This window comes from Somniosus microcephalus, chromosome 19, assembly GCF_052327205.1.
Source record: "Somniosus microcephalus isolate GS21.2 chromosome 19, FLI_Smic_1.0, whole genome shotgun sequence".
In the NCBI taxonomy this organism is placed as follows: domain Eukaryota; kingdom Metazoa; phylum Chordata; class Chondrichthyes; order Squaliformes; family Somniosidae; genus Somniosus; species Somniosus microcephalus.
Genome location: NC_141005.1, coordinates 78279178 through 78305784, shown reverse-complemented (window position 1 = coordinate 78305784; position 26607 = coordinate 78279178). Strand labels below are relative to the sequence as shown.

General features: G+C 49.9%; 1 protein-coding gene across 4 annotated transcripts in view; it reads left to right on the top strand.

Moving 5' to 3' along the window:
* The window catches only part of med15 (mediator complex subunit 15), a 146674-nt gene that overhangs the window by 70727 nt on the left and 49340 nt on the right, over nucleotides 1–26607 (top strand). For 3 of the 4 annotated variants that reach the window (XM_085962083.1, XM_085962080.1, XM_085962081.1), the window contains 2 exons: nucleotides 971–1078; nucleotides 21700–21815. In XM_085962083.1, coding sequence (XP_085818209.1) covers nucleotides 971–1078; nucleotides 21700–21815 — 224 coding nt within the window. The remainder of the gene's footprint in view (nucleotides 1–970; nucleotides 1079–21699; nucleotides 21816–26607) is intronic. The other variant, XM_085962082.1, reaches the window with a different exon arrangement.

The window sequence follows — 26607 nt, the reverse complement described above, 5'->3', positions numbered from 1 at the left end:
CATTAGATTCTGGGTCTGTTCACACTGCCCATGTTTCCCCATTAGATTCTGGGTCTGTTCACACTGCCCATGTTTTCCCCATTAGATTCTGGGTCTGTTTACACTGACCATGTTTCCCCATTAGATTCTGGGTCTGTTCACACTGCCCATGTTTCCCCCATTAGATTCTGGGTCTGTTCACACTGCCCATGTTTCCCCATTAGATTCTGGGTCTGTTCACACTGCCCATGTTTCCCCCATTAGATTCTGGGTCTGTTTACACTGACCATGTTTCCCCATTAGATTCTGGGTCTGTTCACACTGCCCATGTTTCCCCATTAGATTCTGGGTCTGTTCACACTGCCCATGTTTCCCCCATTAGATTCTGGGTCTGTTCACACTGCCCATGTTTCCCCATTAGATTCTGGGTCTGTTCACATTGCCCATGTTTCCCCCATTAGATTCTGGGTCTGTTCACACTGCCCATGTTTCCCCATTAGATTCTGGGTCTGTTCACACTGCCCATGTTTCCCCATTAGATTCTGGGTCTGTTCACACTTCCTGTGTTTCCCCCATTAGATTCTGGGTCTGTTCACACTGCCCATGTTTCCCCCATTAGATTCTGGGACTGTTCACATTGCCCATGTTTCCCCCATTAGATTCTGGGTCTGTTCACACTTCCTGTGTTTCCCCCATTAGATTCTGGGTCTGTTCACACTTCCTGTTTTTCCCCCATTAGATTCTGGGTCTGTTCACACTTCCTGTGTTTCCCCCATTAGATTCTGGGTCTGTTCACACTTCCCATGTTTTCCCCCCATCAGAATGCCACACAACAGAAATGCTTAACATAACAAAAGCTGGTGCCAGCTGTGAGCTGCCGGGTTCTGGAAGGTTTTGAGCCCACAGGGGGACGTGTGTGCTTCCTTTCATTCCTTGCAGCACTGCATTCTTGTTTTGCGATTACTTGTCTGTTGTCCCTCTGTCCTCAAAGATGATGCCTTCTATGACCCGTCCTGTGCGACCACGGTTCCCACCCGCCTCTGTTGCATCGTCCACGCCTCAAAGCTCCGTTCCTCTGGGAGGACAGCAAATGGCACAGGTATTTAACTGTACTGCATGCTGCTCTGTAGGTTGACTTGTGGGTAGCGTATTGCTTGTACTGCTCCAGGTTTGGATTTTATAAACCCAAAGAGTTGACCGAACTGCACAGGAATCCCGTTTGGTTGTCCCAATATTTGTAAGTTCAATATGATGACCGTGTCCCAGAGTAGGTGCTGCTTCGCGCTCTAAGATCAGCGTCCGAAGCAAACTTCAGTCCGCCTCCAAAATAACAACAAAAGATGCTGGAAAAACTCAGCAGGCCAGGCAACATCCGTGGAGAGAAATTAGAGTCAACGTTTCGGGTCAAAACCCTTGACCCGAAACGTTGACTCTAATTTCTCTCCACGGATGTTGCCTGGCCTGCTGAGTTTTTCCAGCATTTTCTGTTGTTATTTCGGATTTCCAGCATCTGCAGTATTTTGTTATCGTTCAGTCCGCCTCCATCCAGTTTCCAGTAATTGCTCTCCTGACATCCTATTGAGTGAGACCAGGAAGGTCCTGTTTGATCCCAGGCCTGTGCTGAGTTGCCTGATCTTGCCTGCTGCCCCAGCTGGGCCTTTAGAATTGGCCTCAGTGCCCTGGGGTAGTGAGGGGAAAAGATTGCCAGCGATCCTGTTCTTGATCACTATCGGTGCCCCCTACTTGGAGTTTGTGAGGGGTGTGGGGGGTGAATGGGCATTGTATGAAGACAGGGTGGTGATGGTGTGCCCTTCATAGTTCAACAGTCTGCCGACACTCGCCATCACAGTTCAGACATGAGGAACGGCCACTAGCAAGAGGTTGGAAATAAAGAATGTTGAGCAGATTCCTATTCAGATGGGAAAGGGAACAAAATAAGATTTAATTGGGAAAAATCTTAATGAAACCCTCCAACACTTTATGAATAAAGTTTGTGAATGGTTAGAGGGTTTACTTGACCCAGATCCCTGTGCTGGTATCTCACTTATATGACATATGAGAATGTATCACATATATGGAATCAATCAGCTGGCTAGTGGTTTCCCGTGAGCCGGTGTCCAAGTAAAAAAACAAACGGGCAGCTTCCGCGGATGGTCTTGCGGGCATAGACGGGGCCGGTGAGGTACTGATATCTACAGATCAGAAGGTCGCAGGCTCCATCCTTGGTAAGATTGTGCTGACATAGGGTGGTGGCCACTGCAGTTAGTTTTGGTGCACCTGGGTTAGAGAGGGGAAAATCGGCCAGGGTTCCTGCTCCTGCTCACTAATCACTGACTCCTCCCCCCCCTCATTGTCAAGTTAAAGTTGCATGTTTGAAGACATCAGAATCATCTGGAATGCCACTCCATGGTCGAACAGCCTCAGGCCCTCGGTGAAGACGGAGTGGTTGATGCGCTATCAATTACTCATAAAAGACTGAGAGTTAGAAGAGTAACTAAAGGCTTTTATTAACAACAGAATGGAGGTCTGCCTCGAGTGGTCGACCGGTCCAGGATACCAAGGGCTGGGGAGCAGTCACCTTTATACTAGGACCTGTGGGAGGAGTCAGCCGAGGCATGTCCAGGCATGTACACAGTGGAATACAAACAGGACAAACAGGAATACAAACAGTGGTTTACCACAGTGGTCACTTGGGGAGACACAGAGGGGCACCTGCTGATAACCCAGCAAGAGAAGGTGTAATTAGGAGAGGAGGGCAGTAAGCTGGATAGTTACAGGGCCTTGGTGTCACTGTATGAGGGGTTGTTGGGCCAGGTGTAGTTCCAGGAACAACCTGTGTCCATTTACAACACAGTATTGCTGCCACTTTACTAACCCAGTCAAAATATCCCACGGGCTGAATTTTAAATTCTTTTGAAATGGACTGAATTTCAGAGGTGAAGACAAATAATTTACTAAATTAAAATAAGTAAATGGAGGCTTAAACAAATTGGGGTTACACCACAACCAGCTTCCCAGCATGGTCATGTCACCGTGCAGGATCTGTGGTCTTGGCCCATTGGATTTCTGTGTGTGATTGCCTTTAGGTTTTTGAAATCCGGCCGGTCTTGATGTGAAAATGGAGCCTGATTATCTATCGGTATGACGTCTATTTTAAAAATGTGTTTCGGCTATTGAAAACAAATCTATTCAAAACAACAGCAGGCAAAAATGTGCCTGAATTTGCTGACTGATCACAGTTGTCGCAGTCTGCCTCAGAGAGTCAACTTATAGAACTGTCTTTACAAACTCTTGTTTTTGTTTTGCACATTGTTTTAATCATGTTTGTGCTTTCAGCTTGCGAATGAATTTTAAATCACCTTTTTTTCCCCAGTGTTGTAAGTAAAGTTGCATAACCTTCGCATGGTTCCCATGATGTCCCTGTAGATGTGTCGCTTTTCAGTCATCTAAAGCAGCCGAATTGTCTCAGTTCACACCCCTGCTGCTTACTTGGGGCTTTGTCGAGTCACTTTATTGGCGCTGCCTGTTTGGTTCAACAGAATTTGGAAGAATTCTTTTGTGCATTACCGGTGCCTGAAAGCTGGAATTGAGGTGGTGGTCCCAGAACTGTGCTCCTGTAATCTCTTGAAAGGTCGCGCACACGGCACGTATTAGCAATCTCTGAATCAGGCACTAGCCCTGTACTGCTTAATCAGAGCCTTTGTTGTGTGATGTCTGATATCAGTTTACCAATGGAGCAGGAGTGTTTTTTGCGTTTGTAGATGTTATTGGACTGGCTGGTAAGCTGCCAGCAGGTAAACCTTTGCTTGTATAGATTTCACAAGGCATCAGGAAACCTGTGAACATAGGTTGACAGTTGAAATATCTGCAAAAGAAGCATGCAGTTTTTACTCAATCTGCTTGAAAGGTAGGTGCTTTACAGCATGCATTCTGCTTTTAACAAATCCAGCTGCAAGGGAGTGCGGCTCCGTGTAACCGCCTAAAGCTTTCTCTAAATGACTTCTGTTCTACCTCTTGCCCCTTCGCCATGTTAGAGGGTAATTATGTGAGCATATAGTTTTCAATAACGTGGCATTCTGTAGCTTAGCTCGACAGGCAGAGGTAAAGTCTGAGCAGGATATAGAATGCACTTAGACCCTCCAGCATGTTAACCTCACGGTGGGATGTCTGAGTTTTAGGCTCTCGTTGCGGGATACTTACGATATGTGCTCTAACAAAGGGGCCCCTCATCCCACTGGGGTAAATCTAGCATCTCTGTTAGTCTTACCCGTGTGGCTCAGACATGGGAATGCAGCTAAGTACAATATAAGTAACATCAACTGAATTTAATTTTCCTGGGGCTGTGAGCTTGTCACATGTTGGATAGGAGCTGGTGTTGGAAGTCCATGCAGGGAGACAGAGTCTTGTGAGAATCCTATCGGATCATTGTTAGGGTGCATGGTGGAGGTTCCATGTGTATATGCATTTAAGCTGTCCGATGGATTTTCACCCCTTGCCAGGCTCTGGTGTTACAGGGTGTACAGTAACATTACTTTTTACTTATTGTGGGAGCCCATAACGAGTACCCTGTCAATACTGATTCCAGCCCAGACTGGAGGGGTGGAAGCTCCCTGCCAGAGTTCTACATTAAATGAGTTTGTGCAGTCTGAAGCCAGCTCACTCAAGGTGGGCTTGTTGCTTCAACTTGCCCACCGGCCGCTCACTGCAGCCAGTTCTCAGATTCCGAGATCCTGCATTTCAGGGAGACGCTCACTACCCGCACTCCAGCCAGTTAACAGATTCAGAGATCCTGTATTTCACAGAGCCGCTCACTCGTTCAGTCGCCACAACCTCCCACGGTGTGGGGGATCTGAATCCACTGGGTTAATCGGCTGGATGAGTAGGCCGCCACTAGCAATAAGCCCGGCCCCAATTGCCTTTCCTTGAGGATTTCTTTGGCAGAAGAAAGAAGTTAATCAGCAGAGTGAGTCACACTTCGACCCAGAGTTAAGAACATAAGAAATAAGAGCAGGAGTCGGCCATACGGCCCCTCGAGCCTGCTCCGCCATACGGCCCCTCGAGCCTGCTCCGCCATACGGCCCCTCGAGCCTGCTCCGCCATACGGCCCCTCGAGCCTGCTCCGCCATACGGCCCCTCGAGCCTGCTCCGCCATACGGCCCCTCGAGCCTGCTCCGCCATACGGCCCCTCGAGCCTGCTCCGCCATACGGCCCCTCGAGCCTGCTCCGCCATACGGCCCCTCGAGCCTGCTCCGCCATACGGCCCCTCGAGCCTGCTCCGCCATACGGCCCCTCGAGCCTGCTCCGCCATACGGCCCCTCGAGCCTGCTCCGCCATACGGCCCCTCGAGCCTGCTCCGCCATACGGCCCCTCGAGCCTGCTCCGCCATACGGCCCCTCGAGCCTGCTCCGCCATTCAATAAGATCGTGGCTGATCATCGACCTCAACTCCACTTTCCCGCCCGATCTCCATATCCCTCGATTCCCTTAGAGTCCAAAGATCTGTCTATCACGCAGGAGTGACAAACGGGAGCAATTTGGAATCTTGGGGTTCGCTCCAATAAAGCAAATAGGAAGCAGCTTACCTGTTAAATGTGCTCACGACAAACCATATTACCCTCACCAGTGATTTCCGTGCAGTCATTCTCAGTGCTGCTCTGCCAGTGTTCCAGCTGTGTGGCGGGGGAGCGATAATCGAGGTGTTCAAATGCACCCGGAAATATCTCCAATTTTGAAATATATCAAACCATTCCTTCTTTCGAAAGGACGTGCCTTCGATCACTCGATAGAAACACAAGGGCTGGTTGGTTCTGCAATTCAAAGTGAAAACCCATTAGTTGGGATTGAGCTTCTAAATGTTCACTGGGATATTGCAGCGAATAGCAGCACGGTTACTGATAGACTAGTGACGCGTAACCAGCGCTTGGACGTAGTGTATTGGAGCTTTTGTCCGACAAGACTGTTTGTTTCTTGCCATTTTCTTTAGTTAAATTGTTAGATTAATGAAAATGATAATGTTTGAACCTTATTGAGAAATTCCTATTTGAAAAATAGACCTTTTGAAGTAGCTTTTGGTCTGGCAAACTCATATCCAAACACTTCTTTACCTTAAGAAGGTTGTAACACAAAGGGGAGGAAGTGATGCTTCAGTTGTACCGAGCTCTGGTCAGACCCCACCTGGACACTGCGTTCAGTTCTGGGCCCCGCACCTCAGGGAGGGGGCGCAGCACAGATTCACCAGAATTCACCAGGCTTAGAGGGTTCAATTATGAGGACAGTTTGCACAAACTTGGCTTGTATTCCCTTAAGTTTAGAAGATTGAGGGGTGATCTGAATGAGATGTTTAAAATGTTAAAAGGATTTGATAGGGTAGGTACCGAGAAACTATTTCCTCTGGTGGGGAATCCAGAACGAGGGGACATAGTCTTCAAATTAGAGTTAGGCCATTCAGGAGTGAAATCAGGCAGTATTTTTTCACACATAGGGTAGTGGAAATTGGGAACTCTCTCCGCCAAGAGGCGCTGGATTCTGGGAAAGTTGGAGCTTTCAAGACTGAGATCAGTAGATATGTGTTCGGTGAGGGTATCGAGGGATATGGAGCAAAGTCGGGTAAATGCAGTTGAGGTACAGATCAGCCATAATCTAATTGAATGGCTGAACAGACTCGAGGGGCTGAATGGCCTCTTCCTATGTAACACCCCCACCACCCCTACATCCCCCCGAAAAATGTCCTGCCTTATGCCATTGGTGTCCTGTACAAGTCAGCCCCTTATGAGCCAGCTCCTAATCGTTGCTGCTCAAAGCATAAAACTGCTAATACAGGAAACTCTCGTTTAAACGGCACCTAAATATCTGGAATTCTCTATTAACCAGCAAAATTCATACTCCGAAAACAACACCTCAATAACCGGAAATGTTGCCGAGTCCGAGTCTCCCGTGGTGGCCGAGTTAGTCAGTGGGGGTAGTTCTCCAAACTGCCACTACTCGGCTTCTTGGCGCTGTCGGGAGTCCGAACACCTCAATAACAGGAGTCTGACTCTTTGTTTGTTAAAAATAGCCTCGGTAGATAACCCTCTCCGTCATCCAGAATTTTTAATCAACCGGCACCATCCCGGTCCCGTCGGTGCCGGATACCAGAGAGTTTCCTGTAAAATGGCATAAATTAACCAGTCCTTGCAGCAGAATTATTGGACTTGATCCCCTGACTATTGGGACTGCCCCATTGTGCAGTCGGTGAATTTTGAAGCTTAAGAATGTGCTTTTATGAATCTCTTCCTCGTGTCTCTCAGGCCGTCGTTATACAGTGAACCTGCCGTCATGGTGAAGGTGGCAGCCATTTTGCATACAGCAAAACCCCGCAAGCAGTGCTCCTTCGAATAGTGCCCTGGAATCATTTATCATCCACCGACGGTTAAACGTTTTATCTGGACACCTCCACCAGTGCAGCACTCCCTCAGTATGGTACCGGAATGTCAGGCCAGATTATGAGCTGAAGTCCTGTAGGGGAGGGCTCGAAAGTGGCACCAACTGAACAGAAAGATTTGAAATGAGTTGGACAGATGAAGAGAAATGGTGATGGAGAAATAGAGCAAAAACTAGCACGGAGGAATTAAATTCGGAGACCGACATTAATGAGGGAAGGGTTGCTTTTGAAGCTATTAGATTACAAAGAGCACAAAGGTAATTCAGAACTTACTGCAGTGAGAGAAGCTGCTGATTGTGAGGGGGGAGCCAAATTCATCCACTAATAGCGACAGAACAACAGTATCTCACTGAGGTAATGGGGTTATTTTGTGCTACAAATTTAATTGGCCACATTATTTCTTTAAAAGGGTTATTTTTAAATGTAATTTTTTCCGTTTCTTCTCTGCTCCTGAGCCTCTCATCCAACGTATCTTTCTCATTCATGGTCTCCTTTCTCAGGGTTTTATCCCCAAATAAACGGCATCCTACACACCCTTTCTCCTTCCTGCACTCTCGCTCTGTTCGACCAAAGACTTGTCCTACTCGAATCCGTTCTTTTCCAAAATTGTGCAACTCCTCAGCCTTTCCTTCCTCTTGCAGTCTGCTGGCTTTTATAACCTAGGCATTATGTACCACTACTTGTTTTACTTTTTTTTTAACTCTTTCCTTGGCGGTGCCCTGCCGTAGGGTGCCTTGGTTTCTGTAGTGAACATTCCAACACAGTCAGCATGTGAAATGGAGCACTTCACAAAAGGGACAACTCCTGTGCCAGATCCCACCTTTGCCCGTACTCACTTTCCCATGCCTGTTAAACTTCACCCCTGAGAAAACCAATCGAGACTGGAGTTCCAGCTCTGCTTTTCAAGTTGAGAATCACGCTCTTGTGCCCTGCAGTTACCAGCTGGCTTAGTACCTTATCCCTTTCGTTTAGGTGCATTTGCTGGGAATGTGTGAGAGAGGGATTTATTTTATATTTGTTCTCGTAACACTGACAAGTCCACATTTTTTGCCTGTCCCTAGTGCCCTGAGAAGGTGATGGTGGGCCTGAGGGAATTAACCCAACACTTAGTGTGGGAGTGGAGTCACATGTAGACTAGACCGGGCGGGAATGTCTGGGCTCCCTTCCCTGAAGGACAGTCTGGGAGCTTTCACGGCCATTTTTTCTGGTAAATTATTAAATTCAACTTCATAACTTGCCATAGTGGGATTTGAACTCTAGGCCCTGTGGGTTACTAGTCCGGTTCTAGACCTGTATTTATACAGTCCTCAAACTTAAACCTGTAGGTTTGTTCACAGATTCCTGACAGCGATCAGCATAGTGTAGGTTAGGCACAGCATGTTTGTAAGAGAGGGCGCAAATAGAACACCTGACTCGTGGAGGCCCACTCTAGTATTTGAGTTCACCCAGATGTGTCTGTATCTGTCTGATCCCCCTGTCTGGCAGGTTATTCCACACCTACAAACATACAGAAATGGAAGAGTGGATAGGGCCAGTCGGACCATCGAGCCTGTCCCATACGTTCATGGTGCACCATATGTACACCCGTGACCAATGTTCCCTTTAAGTGGCTCACCGGCTTTTAAATGGATAAACCACCCATGCGAGGAATTTTGAATGGGCCCAGCAGCCCGTTAAAGGGTCCATGCAGCCCAAAGTTAGAGGGAACATTGCCCGTGCCCCCCAACTGCACCCACCCCCACCCCCGACCAACCAGCCACGTAATAACGTGGGAGTGGCAAAAAAAAAGTCGGCCAATTTAGGAGAAATAAATTTGGAAAATTCCTCTCCAACTCCGAAGGCGATCAAACAAGTTCAGAGGTACCACAGTGATGAGTAGGCGCATCCCCTAAAACACCCACCTACTCCTGTGTGTAGCAATGTTGGCCACACTCGAACTCGTCCAGCTCCCTTTTGAATGTCCGCACTCACTGCACGAGCCGACTACTTGTTCCATCAGTCGACGACTCTAGACCTTCTGACGCCTGACTTACCTGTATGCTTGGGTACCTTATACTCATCCCCTGGTCCTCCCTAATCTAGCCATCTCAAATAGCCTAGCCACATTGACTGAATCTAATCCTTTCATTATCGTCAAGACCTCAATCAAACCTCAAAATCAATTACGATAGCAAAATACTGCAGATGTTGGAAATCCGAAATAACAACAGAAAATGCTGGAAAAACTCAGCAGGTCAGGCAACATCCGTGGAGAGAAATTTGAGTTGACGTTTTGGGTCGAACCCTTCTTCAAAACTGGAAAGAAAAGAAACTAGATCGAAGGCAGGGCTGCGATCGGACAAAAGAATAAAAGAAACAAAAGAAGTAAAAGAGATTAGAAGCTAGACGAGATGGTAATAGGCTGAGATTAGGTGTAAAGTGTACTGGCAGGGCAAAAGATAGCTGCCAGGTGTGAGAGAAACAAAAGGAAAGGGGGGGGGGGGCGGAAAGGAGTGGAACAATTACAAGAGAAAATGAAATGGGGGCCGAGCTTATGATCTGAAATTGTTGAACTCGATATTGAGTCCGGAAGGCTGCAGAGTGCCTAATCGGAAGATGAGGTGCTGTTCCTGGAGTTTACGTTGAGCTTCCGTGGAACAATACAAGAGGCCAAGGACGGTGAGGTCCGAGTGGGAATGGAGTGGTGAATTAAAATGACAGGCGACCGGAAGCTCGGGGTCACCCTTATGGACTGAACGGAGGTGTTCCGCAAAGCGGTCACCCAATCTGCGTTTGGTCTCCCCAACGTAGAGGAGACCGCATCGTGAGCAGCGAATACAGTATACTAGATTGCGAGAAGTACAAGTAAATCGCTGTTTCACCTGGAAGGGGTGTTTGGGGCCCTGGACAGTGGGAAGGGGGGAGGTATAGGGGCAGGTGTTACATCTCCTCCGCTTGCACGGGAATGTGCCAGGCGAAGGGGAAGGGCTGTTTGGGGTGATAGAGGAGTGGACTAGGGTGTCTCGGAGGGAGCGGTCCCTGCGGAATGCTGAAAGGGGAGGGGAGGGGAAGATACGTTTGGTGGTGGGATCACTTTGGAGGTAGCGGAAATGTTCTGCCTGGACCCCTCCCCCTGGCCTCTTACCCTCTCTAGATCTTTTCATTGCTAGCTGCCGCCGTGACATCGGCCGTCTCCATTTCTCTGCTCCCCTCACTCACTCCAACCTACCTCCCTCTGAACTTGCAGCACTCCATTCTCTTAGATCCAACCCTGACATTGTCATTAAACCCGCTGACAAGGGTGGTGCTGTTGTTGTTTGGCGTACTGACCTCTACCTAGCGGAAGCTGAACGCCAACTCTCCGACACCTCCTCCTACCTCCACCTGGACCATGACCCCACTACCGAACATCAAACCACCGTTTCCAAGACTGTCACTGACCTCATCTCCTCTGGAGATCTTCCCCCTGCTGCCACCAACCTCATAGTTCCCCAACCCCGCACAGCCCGCTTCTACCTCCTTCCCAAGATCCACAAACAGGACTGCCCTGGTAGACCCATCGTTTCAGCCTGTTCTTGCCCCACGGAACTTATCTCTTCCTATCTTGACTCTATCTTTTCTCCCCTTGTCCAGTCTCTTCCCACCTACATCCGCGACTCTTCTGACGCCCTCCGCCACTTTAACAGTTTCCAGTTTCCTGGCCCCAACCGCTTCCTTTTCACCATGGACGTACAATCCCTCTACACCTCCATCCCCCACCCGGATGGCCTGAGGGCACTCCGCTTCTTCCTTGAACAGAGGCCCGACCAGTCCCCATCCACCACGACCCTCCTCCGCCTGGCTGAACTTGTTCTCACATTGAACAACTTCTCCTTTAACTCCACTCATTTCCTCCAAATCAAAGGTGTTGCCATGGGTACCCGCATGGGTCCTAGCTATGCCTGCCTTTTCGTGGGCTATGTGGAACAATCTTTGTTCCAGTCCTACTCGGGTCCCCTCCCTCACCTCTTTTTCCGATACATTGATGACTGTATCGGTGCCGTTTCCTGCTCTCGCCCCGAACTTGACAATTTCATTCACTTTGCCTCCAATTTCCACCCTTCCCTCACCTTCACATGGTCCATCTCTGACTCTTCCCTTCCCTTCCTCGACTTCTCCGTCTCCATCTCTGGGGATAGGTTATCGACCAATATTCACTACAAGCCCACTGACTCCCACAGCTACCTGGACTACACTTCCTCCCACCCTACTTCCTGTAAGGACTCTATTCCATTCTCCCAGTTTCTCCGTCTCCGCCGTATCTGCTCCGACGATGCCACCTTCCACACCAGTGCTTCAGACATGTCTTCCTTTTTCCGCAACCGAGGATTCCCCTCTACCGTGGTTGACACTGCCCTCGACCATGTCAGTTCTATCTCCCGCACTTCTGCCCTCACCCCTGCCCCTCCCTCCCAGAACCACGATAGGGTTCCCCTTGTCTTCACCTTTCACCCCACCAGCCTCCACATTCAACGGATCATCCTCCGGCATTTCCGCTACCTCCAAAGTGATCCCACCACCAAACGTATCTTCCCCTCCCCTTTCAGCATTCCTCAGGGACCGCTCCCTCCGAGACACCCTAGTCCACTCCTCTATCACCCCAAACAGCCCTTCCCCTTCGCCTGGCACCTTCCCGTGCAAGCGGAGGAGATGTAACACCTGCCCCTATACCTTCCCACTGTCCAGGGCCCCAAACACCCCTTCCAGGTGAAACAGTGATTTACTTGTACTTCTTGCAATCTAGTATACTGTATTCGCTGCTCACGATGCGGTCTCCTCTACATTGGGGAGACCAAACGCAGATTGGGTGACCGCTTTGCGGAACACCTCCGTTCAGTCCGTAAGGGGGACCCCAGCTTCCGGTCGCCTGTCATTTTAATTCACCGCTCCATTCCCACTCGGACCTCACCGTCCTTGGCCTCTTGTATTGTTCCACGGAAGCTCAACGTAAACTCGAGGAACAGCACCTCATCTTCCGATTAGGCACTCTGCAGCCTTCCGGACTCAATATCGAGTTCAACAATTTCAGATCATAAGCTCGGCCCCCATTTCATTTTCTCTTGTAATTGTTCCACTCCTTTCCCCCCCCCCCCCCCTTTCCTTTTGTTTCTCTCTCACACCTGGCAGCTATCTTTTGCCCTGCCAGTACACTTTACACCTAATCTCAGCCTATTACCATCTCGTCTAGCTTCTAATCTCTTTTACTTCTTTTGTTTCTTTTATTCTTTTGTCCGATCGCAGCCCTGCCTTCGATCTAGTTTCTTTTCTTTCCAGTTTTGAAGAAGGGTTCGACCCAAAACGTCAACTCAAATTTCTCTCCACGGATGTTGCCTGACCTGCTGAGTTTTTCCAGCATTTTCTGTTGTTATCTCTCAAAATCAATTACGCTTTCCTAGAGTAAAATGTCCCAACTCTCTCCGTCTGTCATGGTACCTAAGGACCTTCAAACCATGTAACAATCTAGCGACCCTCTTTTGATCCTTTTCCAGGGCCTCTATACCATCTGACATGTGAGGGGCCAAAATTGGACACAGTATTCCAAATGAGGCCTAATCAAGGCCTTACACAAAGATATTTAATCATCCTGACTTTGTTTTTGTGATGGCCTCGTATCACTGGCCATGAACCTTTGGAGATTCATGTACTGTAGGGTGACCATATTTTCTAAACCGAATCCAGGGACACAGGGTGGGAACACAGCAAGGTGGCCAGGACGGAAATGTAGGTTGCGCAGCATAGCGAGAAAAACATTTTAGCAGCCTATATTTTAACAGTTGCAAATGTAGACTACAAATGCAAAACAAATGGGAATATAATTACTGCGGATGTGGCGTCACACTGTTGGAGCGCATTCAGACACCTGACTCTGAGCCCCCAAAGTGACTGAGGCCACACTGGACTCCACCCCCCAGCACCTGAGCTCACACCTCACTCCGCCCCCCAGTGCCTGAGGTCACGCATGACTCCACCCCCAGTGCCTGAGCGCTCACCTGACTCCGCCCCCCAGTGCCTGAGCTCACGCCTGACTCCGCCCCCCAGTGCCTGAGCTCACCTCACTCCGCCCCCCAGTGCCTGAGGTCACGCATGACTCCACCCCCATGCCTGACTCCGCCCCCAGTGCCTGAGCACTCACCTGACTCCGCCCCCAGTGCCTGAGCACTCACCTGACTCCGCCCCCAGTGCCTGAGCTCACGCCTGACTCTGCCCCCAGTGCCTGAGCACTCACCTGACTCCGCCCCCCAGTGCCTGAGCTCACGCCTGACTCCGCCCCAGTGCCTGAGCTCACGCCTGACTCCGCCCCCAGTGCCTGAGCACTCACCTGACTCCGCCCCCAGTGCCTGAGCTCACGCCTGACTCTGCCCCCCAGTGCCTGAGCTCATGCCTGACTCCGCCCCCCAGTGCCTGAGCTCACGCCTGACTCTGCCCCCCAGTGCCTGAGCTCATGCCTGACTCTGCCCCCCAGTGCCTGAGCTCATGCCTGACTCCGCCCCCCAGTGCCTGAGCTCACGCCTGACTCCGCCCCAGTACCTGAGCTCACGCCTGACTCCGCCCCCCAGTGCCTGAGCTCACGCCTGACTCCGCCCCGCAGTGCCTGAGCACTCACCTGACTCCGCCCCAGTACCTGAGCTCACGCCTGACTCCGCCCTCCAGTGCCTGAGGTCACGCATGACTCCACCCCCATGCCTGACTCCGCCCCCAGTGCCTGAGCGCTCACCTGACTCCGCCCCCCCAGCCTGAGCACTCACCTGACTCCGCCCCCGCAGTGCCTGAGGTCACGCATAACTCCGCCCCCATGCATGACTCCGCCCCCAGTGCCTGAGCACTCACCTGACTCCGCCCCCAGTGCCTGAGCACTCACCTGACTCCGCCCCCCAGTGCCTGAGGTCACGCATGACTCCGCCCCCATGCCTGACTCCGCCCCCAGTGCCTGAGCACTCACCTGACTCCGCCCCCATGCCTGAGCTCACGCCTCACTCCGCCCCCAGTGCTGAGGTCACGCCTGACTCCACCCCCAGTGCTGAGGTCACGCCTGACTCCGCCCCCCAGTGCCTGAGCGCTCACCTGACTCCGCCCCCCGTGCTGAGGTCACGCCTGACTCCGCCCCCAGTGCCTGAGCGCTCACCTGACTCCGCCCCCATGCCTGAGCTCACGCCTGACTCCGCCCCCAGTGCCTGAGCTCACGCCTGACTCCGCCCCCCAGTGCCTGAACACTCACCTGACTCCGCCCCCAGTGCCTGAGCGCTCACCTGACTCCGCCCCCAGTGCCTGAGCTCACGCCTGACTCCGCCCCCATGCCTGAGCTCACGCCTGACTCCGCCCCCAGTGCCTGAGCTCACGCCTGACTCCGCCCCATGCCTGAGCTCACGCCTGACTCCGCCCCCAGTGCCTGAGCACTCACCTGACTCCGCCCCCCAGTGCCTGACTCCGCCCCCAGTGCCTGAGCGCTCACCTGACTCCGCCCCCAGTGCCTGAGCGCTCACCTGACTCCGCCCCCCAGTGCCTGAGGTCACGCATGACTCCGCCCCCATGCCTGACTCCGCCCCCAGTGCCTGAGCACTCACCTGACTCCGCCCCCATGCCTGAGCTCACGCCTCACTCCGCCCCCAGTGCTGAGGTCACGCCTGACTCCACCCCCAGTGCTGAGGTCACGCCTGACTCCACCCCCAGTGCTGAGGTCACGCCTGACTCCGCCCCCCAGTGCCTGAGCGCTCACCTGACTCCGCCCCCCGTGCTGAGGTCACGCCTGACTCCGCCCCCAGTGCCTGAGCGCTCACCTGACTCCGCCCCCATGCCTGAGCTCACGCCTGACTCCGCCCCCAGTGCCTGAGCTCACGCCTGACTCCGCCCCCCAGTGCCTGAACACTCACCTGACTCCGCCCCCAGTGCCTGAGCGCTCACCTGACTCCGCCCCCAGTGCCTGAGCTCACGCCTGACTCCGCCCCCATGCCTGAGCTCACGCCTGACTCCGCCCCCAGTGCCTGAGCTCACGCCTGACTCCGCCCCATGCCTGAGCTCACGCCTGACTCCGCCCCCAGTGCCTGAGCGCTCACCTGACTCCGCCCCCCAGTGCCTGACTCCGCCCCCAGTGCCTGAGCGCTCACCTGACTCCGCCCCCAGTGCCTGAGCGCTCACCTGACTCCGCCCCCAGTGCCTGAAGTCACGCCTGACTCCGCCCCCAGTGCCTGAGCTCACGCCTGACTCCGCCCCAGTGCCTGAGCTCACCTGACTCCGCCCCCAGTGCCTGAGCGCTCAACTGACTCCGCCCCCAGTGCCTGAGCGCTCACCTGACTCCGCCCCCAGTGCCTGAGCTCACCTGACTCCGCCCCCAGTGCCTGAGCGCTCACCTGACTCCGCCCCCAGTGCCTGAGCGCTCACCTGACTCCGCCCCCAGTGCCTGAGCGCTCACCTGACTCCGCCCCCAGTGCCTGAGCGCTCACCTGACTCCGCCCCAGTGCCTGAGCGCTCACCTGAGTCCGCCCCCAGTGCCTGAGCACTCACCTGACTCCGCCCCCCAGTGCCTGAGCTCACGCCTGACTCCGACCCCAGTGCCTGAGCTCACGCCTGACTCCGACCCCAGTGCCTGAGCACTCACCTGACTCCGCCCCCCCAGTGCCCGAGGTCACGCCTGACTCCACCCCCCGTGCCTGTGCTCACGCCTGACTCCGCCCCCCAGCGCCCGAGGTCACGTCTGACTCCGCCCTCCCAGTGCCCGAGGTCACGTCTGACTCCGCCCTCCCAGTGCCCGAGGTCACGTCTGACTCCGCCCTCCCAGTGCCCGAGGTCACGTCTGACTCCGCCCTCCCAGTGCCCGAGGTCACGTCTGACTCCGCCCTCCCAGTGCCCGAGGTCACGTCTGACTCCGCCCTCCCAGTGCCCGAGGTCACGTTTGACTCCGCCCTCCCAGTGCCCGAGGTCACGTCTGACTCCGCCCTCCCAGTGCCCGAGGTCACGTCTGACTCCGCCCTCCCAGTGCCCGAGGTCACGTCTGACTCCGCCCTCCCAGTGCCCGAGGTCAGGTCTGACTCTGCCCTCCCTGTGCCCGAGGTCACGTCTGACTCCGCCCTCCCAGTGCCCGTGGGCACGTCTGACTCCGCCCTCCCAGTGCCCGAGGGTATGCCTGACCCTACTCTTTCCCCCCCTCCCCCCCCAATCACACCTGACCCTACCCCCCCAGGTCACACCTGACCCCACCCACCGTGACTGAGAACACACCTGACACCGCCCCACCCCGTGACTGAGATCACACCTGACACAACCCCTTCCACCCCATGCCCTCCCAGTGACTGAGGTCACATCTGACCCTGACCTTCTCTTCTCACCCCCCCCTCCCCCCAAAGTGTCTGAGGTCACACCTGACTCCTCCCCCCAGTGCCTGAGGTCACACCTGACTCCTCCCCCCAGTGACTGAGGTCAAATCTGACCCCGACCCCCCACACACAATGTCTAGGATTAATGTTCTCACCAACCAGTTCTCCGATCATATTACACGTTTGACCAAATCTATCCACAGTCTCCTTTTAGCTTGATGATCTATTTACTTCTGTTCATGAGCCTTTTTATTGTAATCGCAATGGAAAACCCCACTGGATTCGCTGACAGTCTCAGGTGGGAGGTTTACCTCCAGTTCCAGATTTGGATGTTGAATGGATGAGCTGTGGATTAGGTCAGAGCGGTCATCTGTCAGTTTATTTCTGACACTCGAGCTCTGGGGGGCAACAGAAGGATCAGAAACCAAGCGCGAGGAATCGCTGGTGCTGCTGGGGCCCATTGTGCTTGCTGTGCTAATAGGGCAGGCGTCGGACCCTCTGGGTGGCTGGGCCTCATTAGCACTCAGCCGGTCAGCTGTGAGGGCCAATTTGGCGCTCGGAGACAACTCGCCAGGGTTGGGCGGGGGAGGGGGGGCGGCGAAACTGGCTGAGTGTCCAAAACAAGGTGTGGGAGATTGATGATTTGAGAGGGAGGGGAGGGGCGAGCCTTAGAGCCGCAAACTGACCGGTCAGGAGGAGTACACTCACTGCCCAGGGGTACACTTCGGGGACAGTGTTTTGTGAACCGGGGCATTGTTTGCCAGGGACGGGGACATATGGTCACCCTAATGTACTGTAACTCCTAGGTCTTTCTCCCAGTCGACAACACTGAGCAACCCTGCTGGTGTACACATGCTCCGCATTGGCCCTAACCATGTGCTTGACACTACATTTATCTATATGAATTAAAGGCATGTGCTAGACATGGGCCCACTCCCCCAACACACCTAGATCACCCTGTAATCTACTTTTCTCATCTATCACTTGCAAACAGTTCCCCCGACACCTTCATCCAGATCATTGACGCAGAATGACTACTATTAATAACAATTGTCTGCCTATGAGAATGCAACTAATTCCTCATTCAATCCAAAATATGCCCACTAATCCCACATTATGAGGCATATATAGCAGCCCCATTCTGTTTAATGCACTCGGACGAGCAATGTCCCCATTTTGACATGCTGAATTATATGAAAAAAAATCTGCAGTCAACGGAATCCCATTTTGCAGCTCTCTAATGTACCACAATTTCGACTAGACTTGGCCAGATTACAGCTCTCTGCAACCATTACTGAGAGTACTAGACCAACAGTGAATTTTTTGAAGGATCTTTGAAATTCCTCTTGCATTTTACACACTTTCCACTCAAACTAAAGTGCTTTGATGTCGAGACCAAGATCCAGACCAACTGATGAAAAGCAGCACAAATACCATGGCTCCTGTTCAATGAACAGTATAGGCACATCATCAAATGGCACAAGGCAAGAGTCAGTGCTTTCTCTTTCTAAGTAGGCACTTTCTTTAGAATACCTCACCATTCCCAGATTCATGACCGGTCTGGAAATTGCAATTCCTGATTAGATCCACTGCCCAGGCTGGTGACATGCGAACGTATGAATAAGATCAGCTGGTCCATCAAGCCTGTCCTAAACTGGCATGGTGTAACACCTCAACACCATCACTCCCATTTCTGCCCCACTCCCCAATGCAGCCACGCAATCTCCTGGAAGAGGTGAAAAGTCCATCAGCCAACTTAGGGACAAACTCTGGGAAATTCCTCTCCGGCCCTCAAAGGCAAGAAGGATCGTATTTCTTGATTTACATTTGATTGTCCTGGCCATACATTCTAACAGTCTATTTGCTTTTACAACAGCTCACGGCACTGGTTGTGGACCTTCAATGACCTGTGCACTGCAACCCCCAGGTCCTTCTCCACTCGGCAACCTTGAGCACAACACTCTGCATGGTATACACATGGTTGGAGTTGCCCCTACCCGAGTGCATCATTTATCTATATTGAAAGACATTGCCAGATACGGGCCCACTGCATCAGGATCTGCCTGCGATCTACTTTTATTGTCGAAAGACCTTACACGTGCACGTATCTTTGTATCATCCTTGTGGGCTGTTGCCCCAACTCTTTCATCCAGATCGTTGAGAAAGATGAAAAGTAATGGCCCTCCCACTGATCCCCGTGGATCTCCACTGGTGACTGGTTCCATGCAGAATTTCTACTGTTCATAACAACCTTCTGTCCATGTGAATGCGACTAGTTCTTTATCCAACCCAATGTTTGTTTGCCTGCCAATCCCACAAGACTCTACCTTGATTAGTAGCCTTTTGTGTGGCACTTTGTCAAAGGCTTTTTGAAAGTCTGGAAACAGGACGTCGACCAGTATTCCAACATCCACCGACTTTGTAACATCCTCAAAAAATGGAACCATTGGTTGTTGAAGACATGCTTAGATTTCTAAAATAACTCCTCTTTCCAGTGCAGCTATAATGTTCTCTTCTGACTCCTAAAATAGTTGAAAAAGACCTTGCTATTACCACTACACCTATCCACTATCGTTTCTCGTGCCCGTTTGACTGCACTGATAGCAGCTTTCATTGCCTTCAGCTGAGTTTCACACCTAACCCCGTTCCCCTGAGGGTTACTTTCCTTAAACATGTAATTTTAAAATTGTCTGGACATAGCTAGTTACCCAATCTGGTTTTGTTTTACCATCTGACCTTTTAACCCTATGAACATGCATGACTTCCTTCTGTGTAAGGGTGGCTTTGAAAGGAGAGTACTCTTGGTATATAGAATTATTTATATATATATAATGAATGAAAAACAATGGCAAGTGTTTCACTTTTGGGTATAGATCCCATTTTTGTAATTCCTCGCTTCCCCTGCCCCTACTGTTTGATCTGTTGAGGTGTTCCCAAGGGCGAGCTTTCTTTGTGAGATACTTTTAGGTTTCCTTTATGCAGGTTTACTGTATACCATGGTTTCAGGTATTCTTTACAAAAGCAAAATACTGCAGATGCTGGAAATCTGAAATAACAACAGAAAATGCTGGAAAAACTCAGCAGGCCAGGCAACATCCGTGGAGAGAAAATAGTCAACATTTCAGGTCGAAACCCTTCTTCAGAACTGAGAAAAAAAGGCAGGAAATGAAACAGATTAAAAGGCAGTTTGGGGACTGGGAAATGGGGGAGGGGATGAAAGAAGAGACATTAAGAGATATTCAAGGTGAGACGAGATGGTAATCGGACAGGTAAAGAAACAAACAATGGCTCTAGATGAAGTGTGAAAGACAGCTGCCCATGGTGTTCCTCACAGTCAGTTGATGAACAAAAGGTTTCTTTTCCCCCATATACACAAGATAGCAAAAGAGTAGAGACTTCAAAATCTTGCTCCATAGAGCCATCTAGTGGCCAGAGCCCACAAATACACTGACAGTTGACATAGAAAAATTGAGTGGGAATTGTTGATATCGCAATTTACAATGGTAAATATGGATACAAAAAGGTGACCAAAAAAATCTTATGGCCTTTATGCACTTCCACCTTTGAACGATCTACGTATCTATACCTCTCGATCGCTCAGATCCTCCACTCTTTACCATTCAGGGCACACTTCCTCTCACTGCTCTCATTCCCCAAAATGCGCTACACATTTCTCTACACTGAACTGCACCTGCCACCTATCTGCCCACTCCTCTTAACTTGACTGTGTCCTTCCTGCACACTGCAATCTTCCTCACAGTTTTTCTGGTGTAATCAACAAACTTCAGTATCATTCCTCTTAAGCCTATGTACAAATCCTTTATATAAATGGAAAATATAAAAGGGCTTGGCGTACAGATTCCAGGGCATACCACTATCCTCCTCTGGTGGTCCCACAGTCCTCCTTTCAGCTTCCTCTGTAAGAGACGCCATATCGGTGCAACACTGCCAGCTCTACATATTGAATGGTTTAAGTAGGGGTGAGCCAAACATCTGTTACAGCAGCACAAGGTTCGTCTGTAGGAAGACTCGTGGCACCAGACTATTCTATTCAACCATGGGGGCATCATGTCCAAGCTTGATCTGCTCTGCTCTCTGATGTTTACATGTGTGTGGCTAGCAACCCTGGCTGATTTTTTTTTTTTAAACCCTCCCTACTCCAGAGATACTGAGGCTAATTTTGGCACCCATTTGGGGCCAACTAACTCAGCACAGATCAGGAATTAATCCCAGGAGCTTCTGGTGTGCACTCTGATTCTATCCCGCCGTCTGACCGCAACTATTCAAAGCTGCAAATGTGCGGCCTTTCCTTGTGGCATCGTAATGTCTCTTGGGATAATTTGTTCATTCATAGCGGGTTGTTCAGCTGGGAAAGATCCAGTTGTCTGACGACCCGCTGTAGTTGTCCAAGGCTATGCAATGCAGCTCTAGTTTAGCACTGCTTTGAAGTGCCTTGAAGCAACTCTTCTGATTTGGATTTGGCTTTCCTTCATTTTGACTGCAGCAAAGAAAGAACTTGCATTTATATAGCGCCTTTCATGTCCTCGGGATTTCCCCAAAGTGTTTTGCAGCCAATGAAGTACTTTTGCAGTGTAGTCAAACAAAAACAGTATATCCTGTTGTGGGGGGTGGTGGAGAGGAGCTGAGAAAGTTTCCTATGATTTACAATCTATTTTTAATCAACTTAATCCAAACTGAATCCCAACTCTGACTTAGTTGGTGGGTATCAGGAGTGAATCACTGAATTTGAACCCAGTATAATTGGGTTAGCAGACGGCAGTTTTATCCTAGCAACCCACACACAGTGGTGACAAGATTTTGTGATGATGTAAGCTAGGTCTTTACAGACTGCACTCTCTTACGGGAGGTAATCCTCCAGGCTGTACTTGCACAGTATCGGGGAGGATGCAGGAGGTGTGTTCTGTGATATTGTGGGTATTCACTGCCTGCATTACTTGTGTCTGCCTATCTGCAGGTGAACAATGCGATTGCCAAGATACCGTCTCCAGTCCAGCAAGTGCAGACGATGCTTCCACCACCGCAGCCACAGCCATCCCCTCAGCCTCCTTCATCCCAGCAGAGCTCTGTGAGGTAAGCGCAGCAAAATGCCGTAACCCTTCCGGTGCCACGCTTCCGAGGGATAGAATTTCTGAGAAGCACTTTAAAGAGGGTGGGGGGGAGGGGGAACGTGACCTGAGGTTTAGATCGTAAACTGCATTAATAGAAATGTGGCTTCATTTGCTGTCCAGCAATGCCTCACTTTTTCAACAAAAATGTTGTCATTTGTTAACTTTGCGACATCTGTGTAAAAACCATCAGGTGGGATGCTAAGACACAGTTAAATACGTCTGTGGAGCAGTGCAGTTTTACTGAATTCTCCCCCTACCGCCTGGTTCCAGCTGCCGGAAGCTGCACGTGTAGCCACGAGTACAGTTCGCGGTATCACTTTAATGATTCAATAATTCTCTAAAATAAATCAATGCTGGATGTTATTTGGGGATCACTCCCCACTGCCAAGGCAATCGGTAGAGGAAGTCCGTCATTAACATTTGCCTCTTTAATCAGATTATGAATATCACAGTCTGCAAGTGGAACAATTTTGTGTAAATTATCATTTAATCGATTGAGTTCTTAATACTTGGCATTGTTTTTACTGACAGCTCCACTGGTTATAGCCCATAGCCTAACGATACTCTCCACTGGTTATAGCCCATAGCGTAACGATACTCTCCACTGGTTATAGCCCATAGCCTAACGATACTCTCCACTGGTTATAGCCCATAGCGTAACGATACTCTCCACTGGTTATAGCCCATAGCCTAATGATATTCTCCACTGGTTGTAGCCTAACGATACTCTCCACTGGTTATAGTCCGTAGCCTAACAAGACGCTCCACTGGTTATAGCCCATAGCCTAACAATACTCTCCACTGGTTATAGCCCATAGTCTAACGAATATCTCCACTGGTTATAGCCCATAGCGTAACGATACTCTCCACTGGTTATAGCCCATAGCCTAACGATACTCTCCACTGGTTATAGCCCATAGCGTAACGATACTCTCCACTGGTTATAGCCCATAGCGTAACGATAATCTCCACTGGTTATAGCCCATAGCCTAATGATATTCTCCACTGGTTGTAGCCTAACGATACTCTCCACTGGTTATAGTCCGTAGCCTAACAAGACGCTCCACTGGTTATAGCCCATAGCCTAACAATACTCTCCACTGGTTATAGCCCATAGTCTAACGAATATCTCCACTGGTTATAGCCCATAGCCTAACGATAAACTCCACTGGTTATAGCCCATAGCCTAACGATACTCTCCACTGGTTATAGCCCATAGCCTAACAATACTCTCCACTGTTTATAGCCCATAGCCTAACGATACTCTCTACTGGTTATAGCCCATAGCCTAACGATACTCTCCACTGGTTATAGCCAATAGCATAACGAGTCAATCCACTGGTTATAGCCCATAGCCTAACGATAAACTCCACTGGTTATAGCCCATAGCCTAACGATACTCTCCACTGGTTATAGCCCATAGCCTAACAATACTCTCCACTGTTTATAGCCCATAGCCTAACGATACTCTCCACTGGTTATAGCCCATAGCCTAATGATACTCTCCACTGGTTATAGCCCATAGCCTAATGATACTCTCCACTGGTTATAGTCCATAGCCTAACGATAAACTCCACTGGTTCTAGCCCATAGTCTAACGAGTCAATCCACTGGTTATAGCCCATAGCCTAACGATACTCTCCACTGGTTATAGCCCATAGCCTAACGATACTCTCCACTGGTTATAGTCCATAGCCTAACGATAAACTCCACTGGTTATAGCCCATAGCCTAACGAGTCAATCCACTGGTTATAGCCCATAGCCTAACGATAAACTCCACTGGTTATAGCCCATAGCCTAACGATACTCTCCACTGGTTATAGCCCATAGCCTAACAATACTCTCCACTGTTTATAGCCCATAGCCAAACGATACTCTCCACTGGTTATAGTCCATAGCCTAACGATAAACTCCACTGGTTATAGCCCATAGCCTAACGAGTCAATCCACTGGTTATAGCCCATAGCCTAACGATAAACTCCACTGGTTATAGCCCATAGCCTAACGATAAACTCCACTGGTTATAGCCCATAGCCTAACGATAAACTCCACTGGTTTTAGCCCATAGCCAAACGATACTCTCCACTGGCTATAGCCCATAGCCTAACATTGTCCGCAGGTAGTAGCTGTATTGCTGGTGGGATGGGTTGTTAGGGAGCCCTCGGCTTGAACGTACCTCTCCACTGAAATTTTGCTCTTGGGTCTCCTTTAATCCTCGTACAACTTGCATTGATATAGCGCCTTTCATGTGCTTCACACAGGCCTAATTTAAAAAATGGAAGCCGAGTAAAAGAAGGGAATATTAGAAGGGTGTGATTAAAAAGCTTGGTCAAAACATAAGGTCTTAAAGGAGGAAAGAGGTGGAGAGGCATAGGGGTTTAGGTGGTGGATTCCAGAGTGTAGGGCCTCGGCGACTGAAGGCATGGCCCCCAGTGGTGAGGTGAAGTGGGGGGATGTACAGAAAGCCTGAGTCAGAGGAATGGCGAGTTTGGGGTGGGAGGGGGAGGGTTATATGGCTGTTGGAGGTTATAGAGATGGGAGAAGGCCATGAAGAGATGCAAACATGGAAGACGGGGAGCCAGTGTTGGTCAGTAAAGACAGGGGTGATTGGTGAGCAGTACTTGATGCAGAATAGCATACTTTTGGATGAACTGAAGATTACAAAGGAGATGGAAGATGGGAAGCCCACCAAGAGAACATGAGAATAGTTGAGTCTGGAGGTGACAAAGGCCATGGATGAGGGTTTCATCAACAGATGGGCTGTGGTTGAGACAGAGGTGGGCAATATTAGAGGTAGAAATAGACAGTGTTCCTGATTGAGTGGATATGGGATCGGAAGATCAGCTTGGGGTCGAATAGGACGTGGAGGTTGCGAACAGTCTCATTCAGCAAGAGTCAGTGGCCAGAAAGGGGGATGGAATATTTGGCATGGATATAGAATTTCAGGTGGTGTTTAATGCTAGGGAGTGTGTTTGCCATCTCTTCACAAGTCATTCAGGGGAGAATGGAGAAGATGCCATTATCCTGTGCCAGCGCAAGTATGCTGGGTCGCCCATGGAATGGCATTCATGAGCTGGACCAGTGTGCACTCTAGGCCAAGGGGATTCGTGTGGAAGTTGATGGGGCAGAAGAGATTACAGAAAGATGGTAATATTAGTACACCAAGTGCATCTACATTGTTCTTTTACTCATTCTGAAAGTTTGTGGCATTAATGAGTTGGGTACTGAACACTAAAGAACAGTGGCAATGCACCAGCACTTGGGTGACAGATATGCTTGGACTGCATTATATGAATGCAAGTTGTTGTTACTAGGAGTATAACGGTTTAAGGTGTCTAAACTTTCTATCTACAAATTCACCAATTCCAAATTAAGATCTGTACGATTAGGGTTAAATTCTAATACGTGTATACCTGATCTTTCAAGGAAGGCAGTGGGTGGATTAGGAATTCTGAGTGATGCGAAATTACTTTGGAATTACGTGTTTAGACCAGGTGTGCATTTATCCAGGCCCTTTTGTCCTGTTCTTTATAGAGCTACAGCACCCGCAATGCTGTCATTAAAATCATAATGTACAATCCATTCATGCTACAGTAAGTGCTGGAGGTATATTCTCCAAGGGAGCACAGCACTCGCTGCCCTGCTTTAATGATCCCAACCCAGCTTCAACTCTCGACCCGCTATTATTCGTGTATTAATCTGTAACTGACCTCACTCTTATTAGCTAAGTATTCATACTGATTTACCAGCATCACCCAGAGACACTTGCAAGGATAGTGTGTGTGCAGCAGGCTCTAATCCAGCCATACATTTAACTGTTCAATGGATAGGAACATCCTAATTAAACACTATTGCAGCATCCATATTGGGCAAACCCTGTCGATAAATGTCTTAATGCAAACAATGCAGCAAATATTATTTATATAGTATGCTAAAGACCAACTTCCCTCCTTGAATCCAATATTGGACTCTCAAAATTTGAACCTGCAGATGGAACGGACTGATTTAAAAAAAAATTCTAGCTGTGTCAGTAAGTGGAAGTGTAAATGTGACATGTTCTGGACTGTGGGTGTTCTCGGTAATGTGGAGGGAACTGCCCACATTATGTTTTTTGAGAAACCAAGGTGAAGAGCCAGAACTTAGTGATTAGGTGACACCAAAGTGGTGTTTTAATAACCTGAAGGCAAAGGGAGACTTTAGTTCAGTAAGGAGTTCCATAGTTTTGGTGTCTTTGCAAAGAATGAGATGGAATAGGATATTGCAGTGAGTCTTGATTTCAGCGTGAAGAGCATGTGGAATGGCATAGTTAAAGCTTAGAAGCAGAAGGTAGATCAAAGGAGCATTAACCATGGTATTGATAAAACAAAGAAACATCAACTGCCGTGGACATAGAGAGGTAAAGGTGAGAAGTGAATTGCCTATCGGAAAACGAGCAAGAGTGATGAAAAGAGATCCCCAGATAACTGTTCAAGTTTTAGACAGATTTGGGCTTTATAGAGAGTTAAGAGTTATTGAGGGAAAGCTGTGGGGTTTGACCCAGAAGAAGTTGTGGGAGGCAGATTCAGCAGTGGAGATGTGGGAGTTCCTTTTGAGGTCAGAGGAGATGATAGGAACAAGAATGTTAAGAGGAGCTGGTCACTGTTGGTTCAAATTGAGAGGGGTTCATTATGACTGTGTGAGTGTGAAACAGGCGTTATCGGATCAGCCCGTTAGACAACTCTCCCCGTGTTCATTTCCATTGACGTCAACGGGC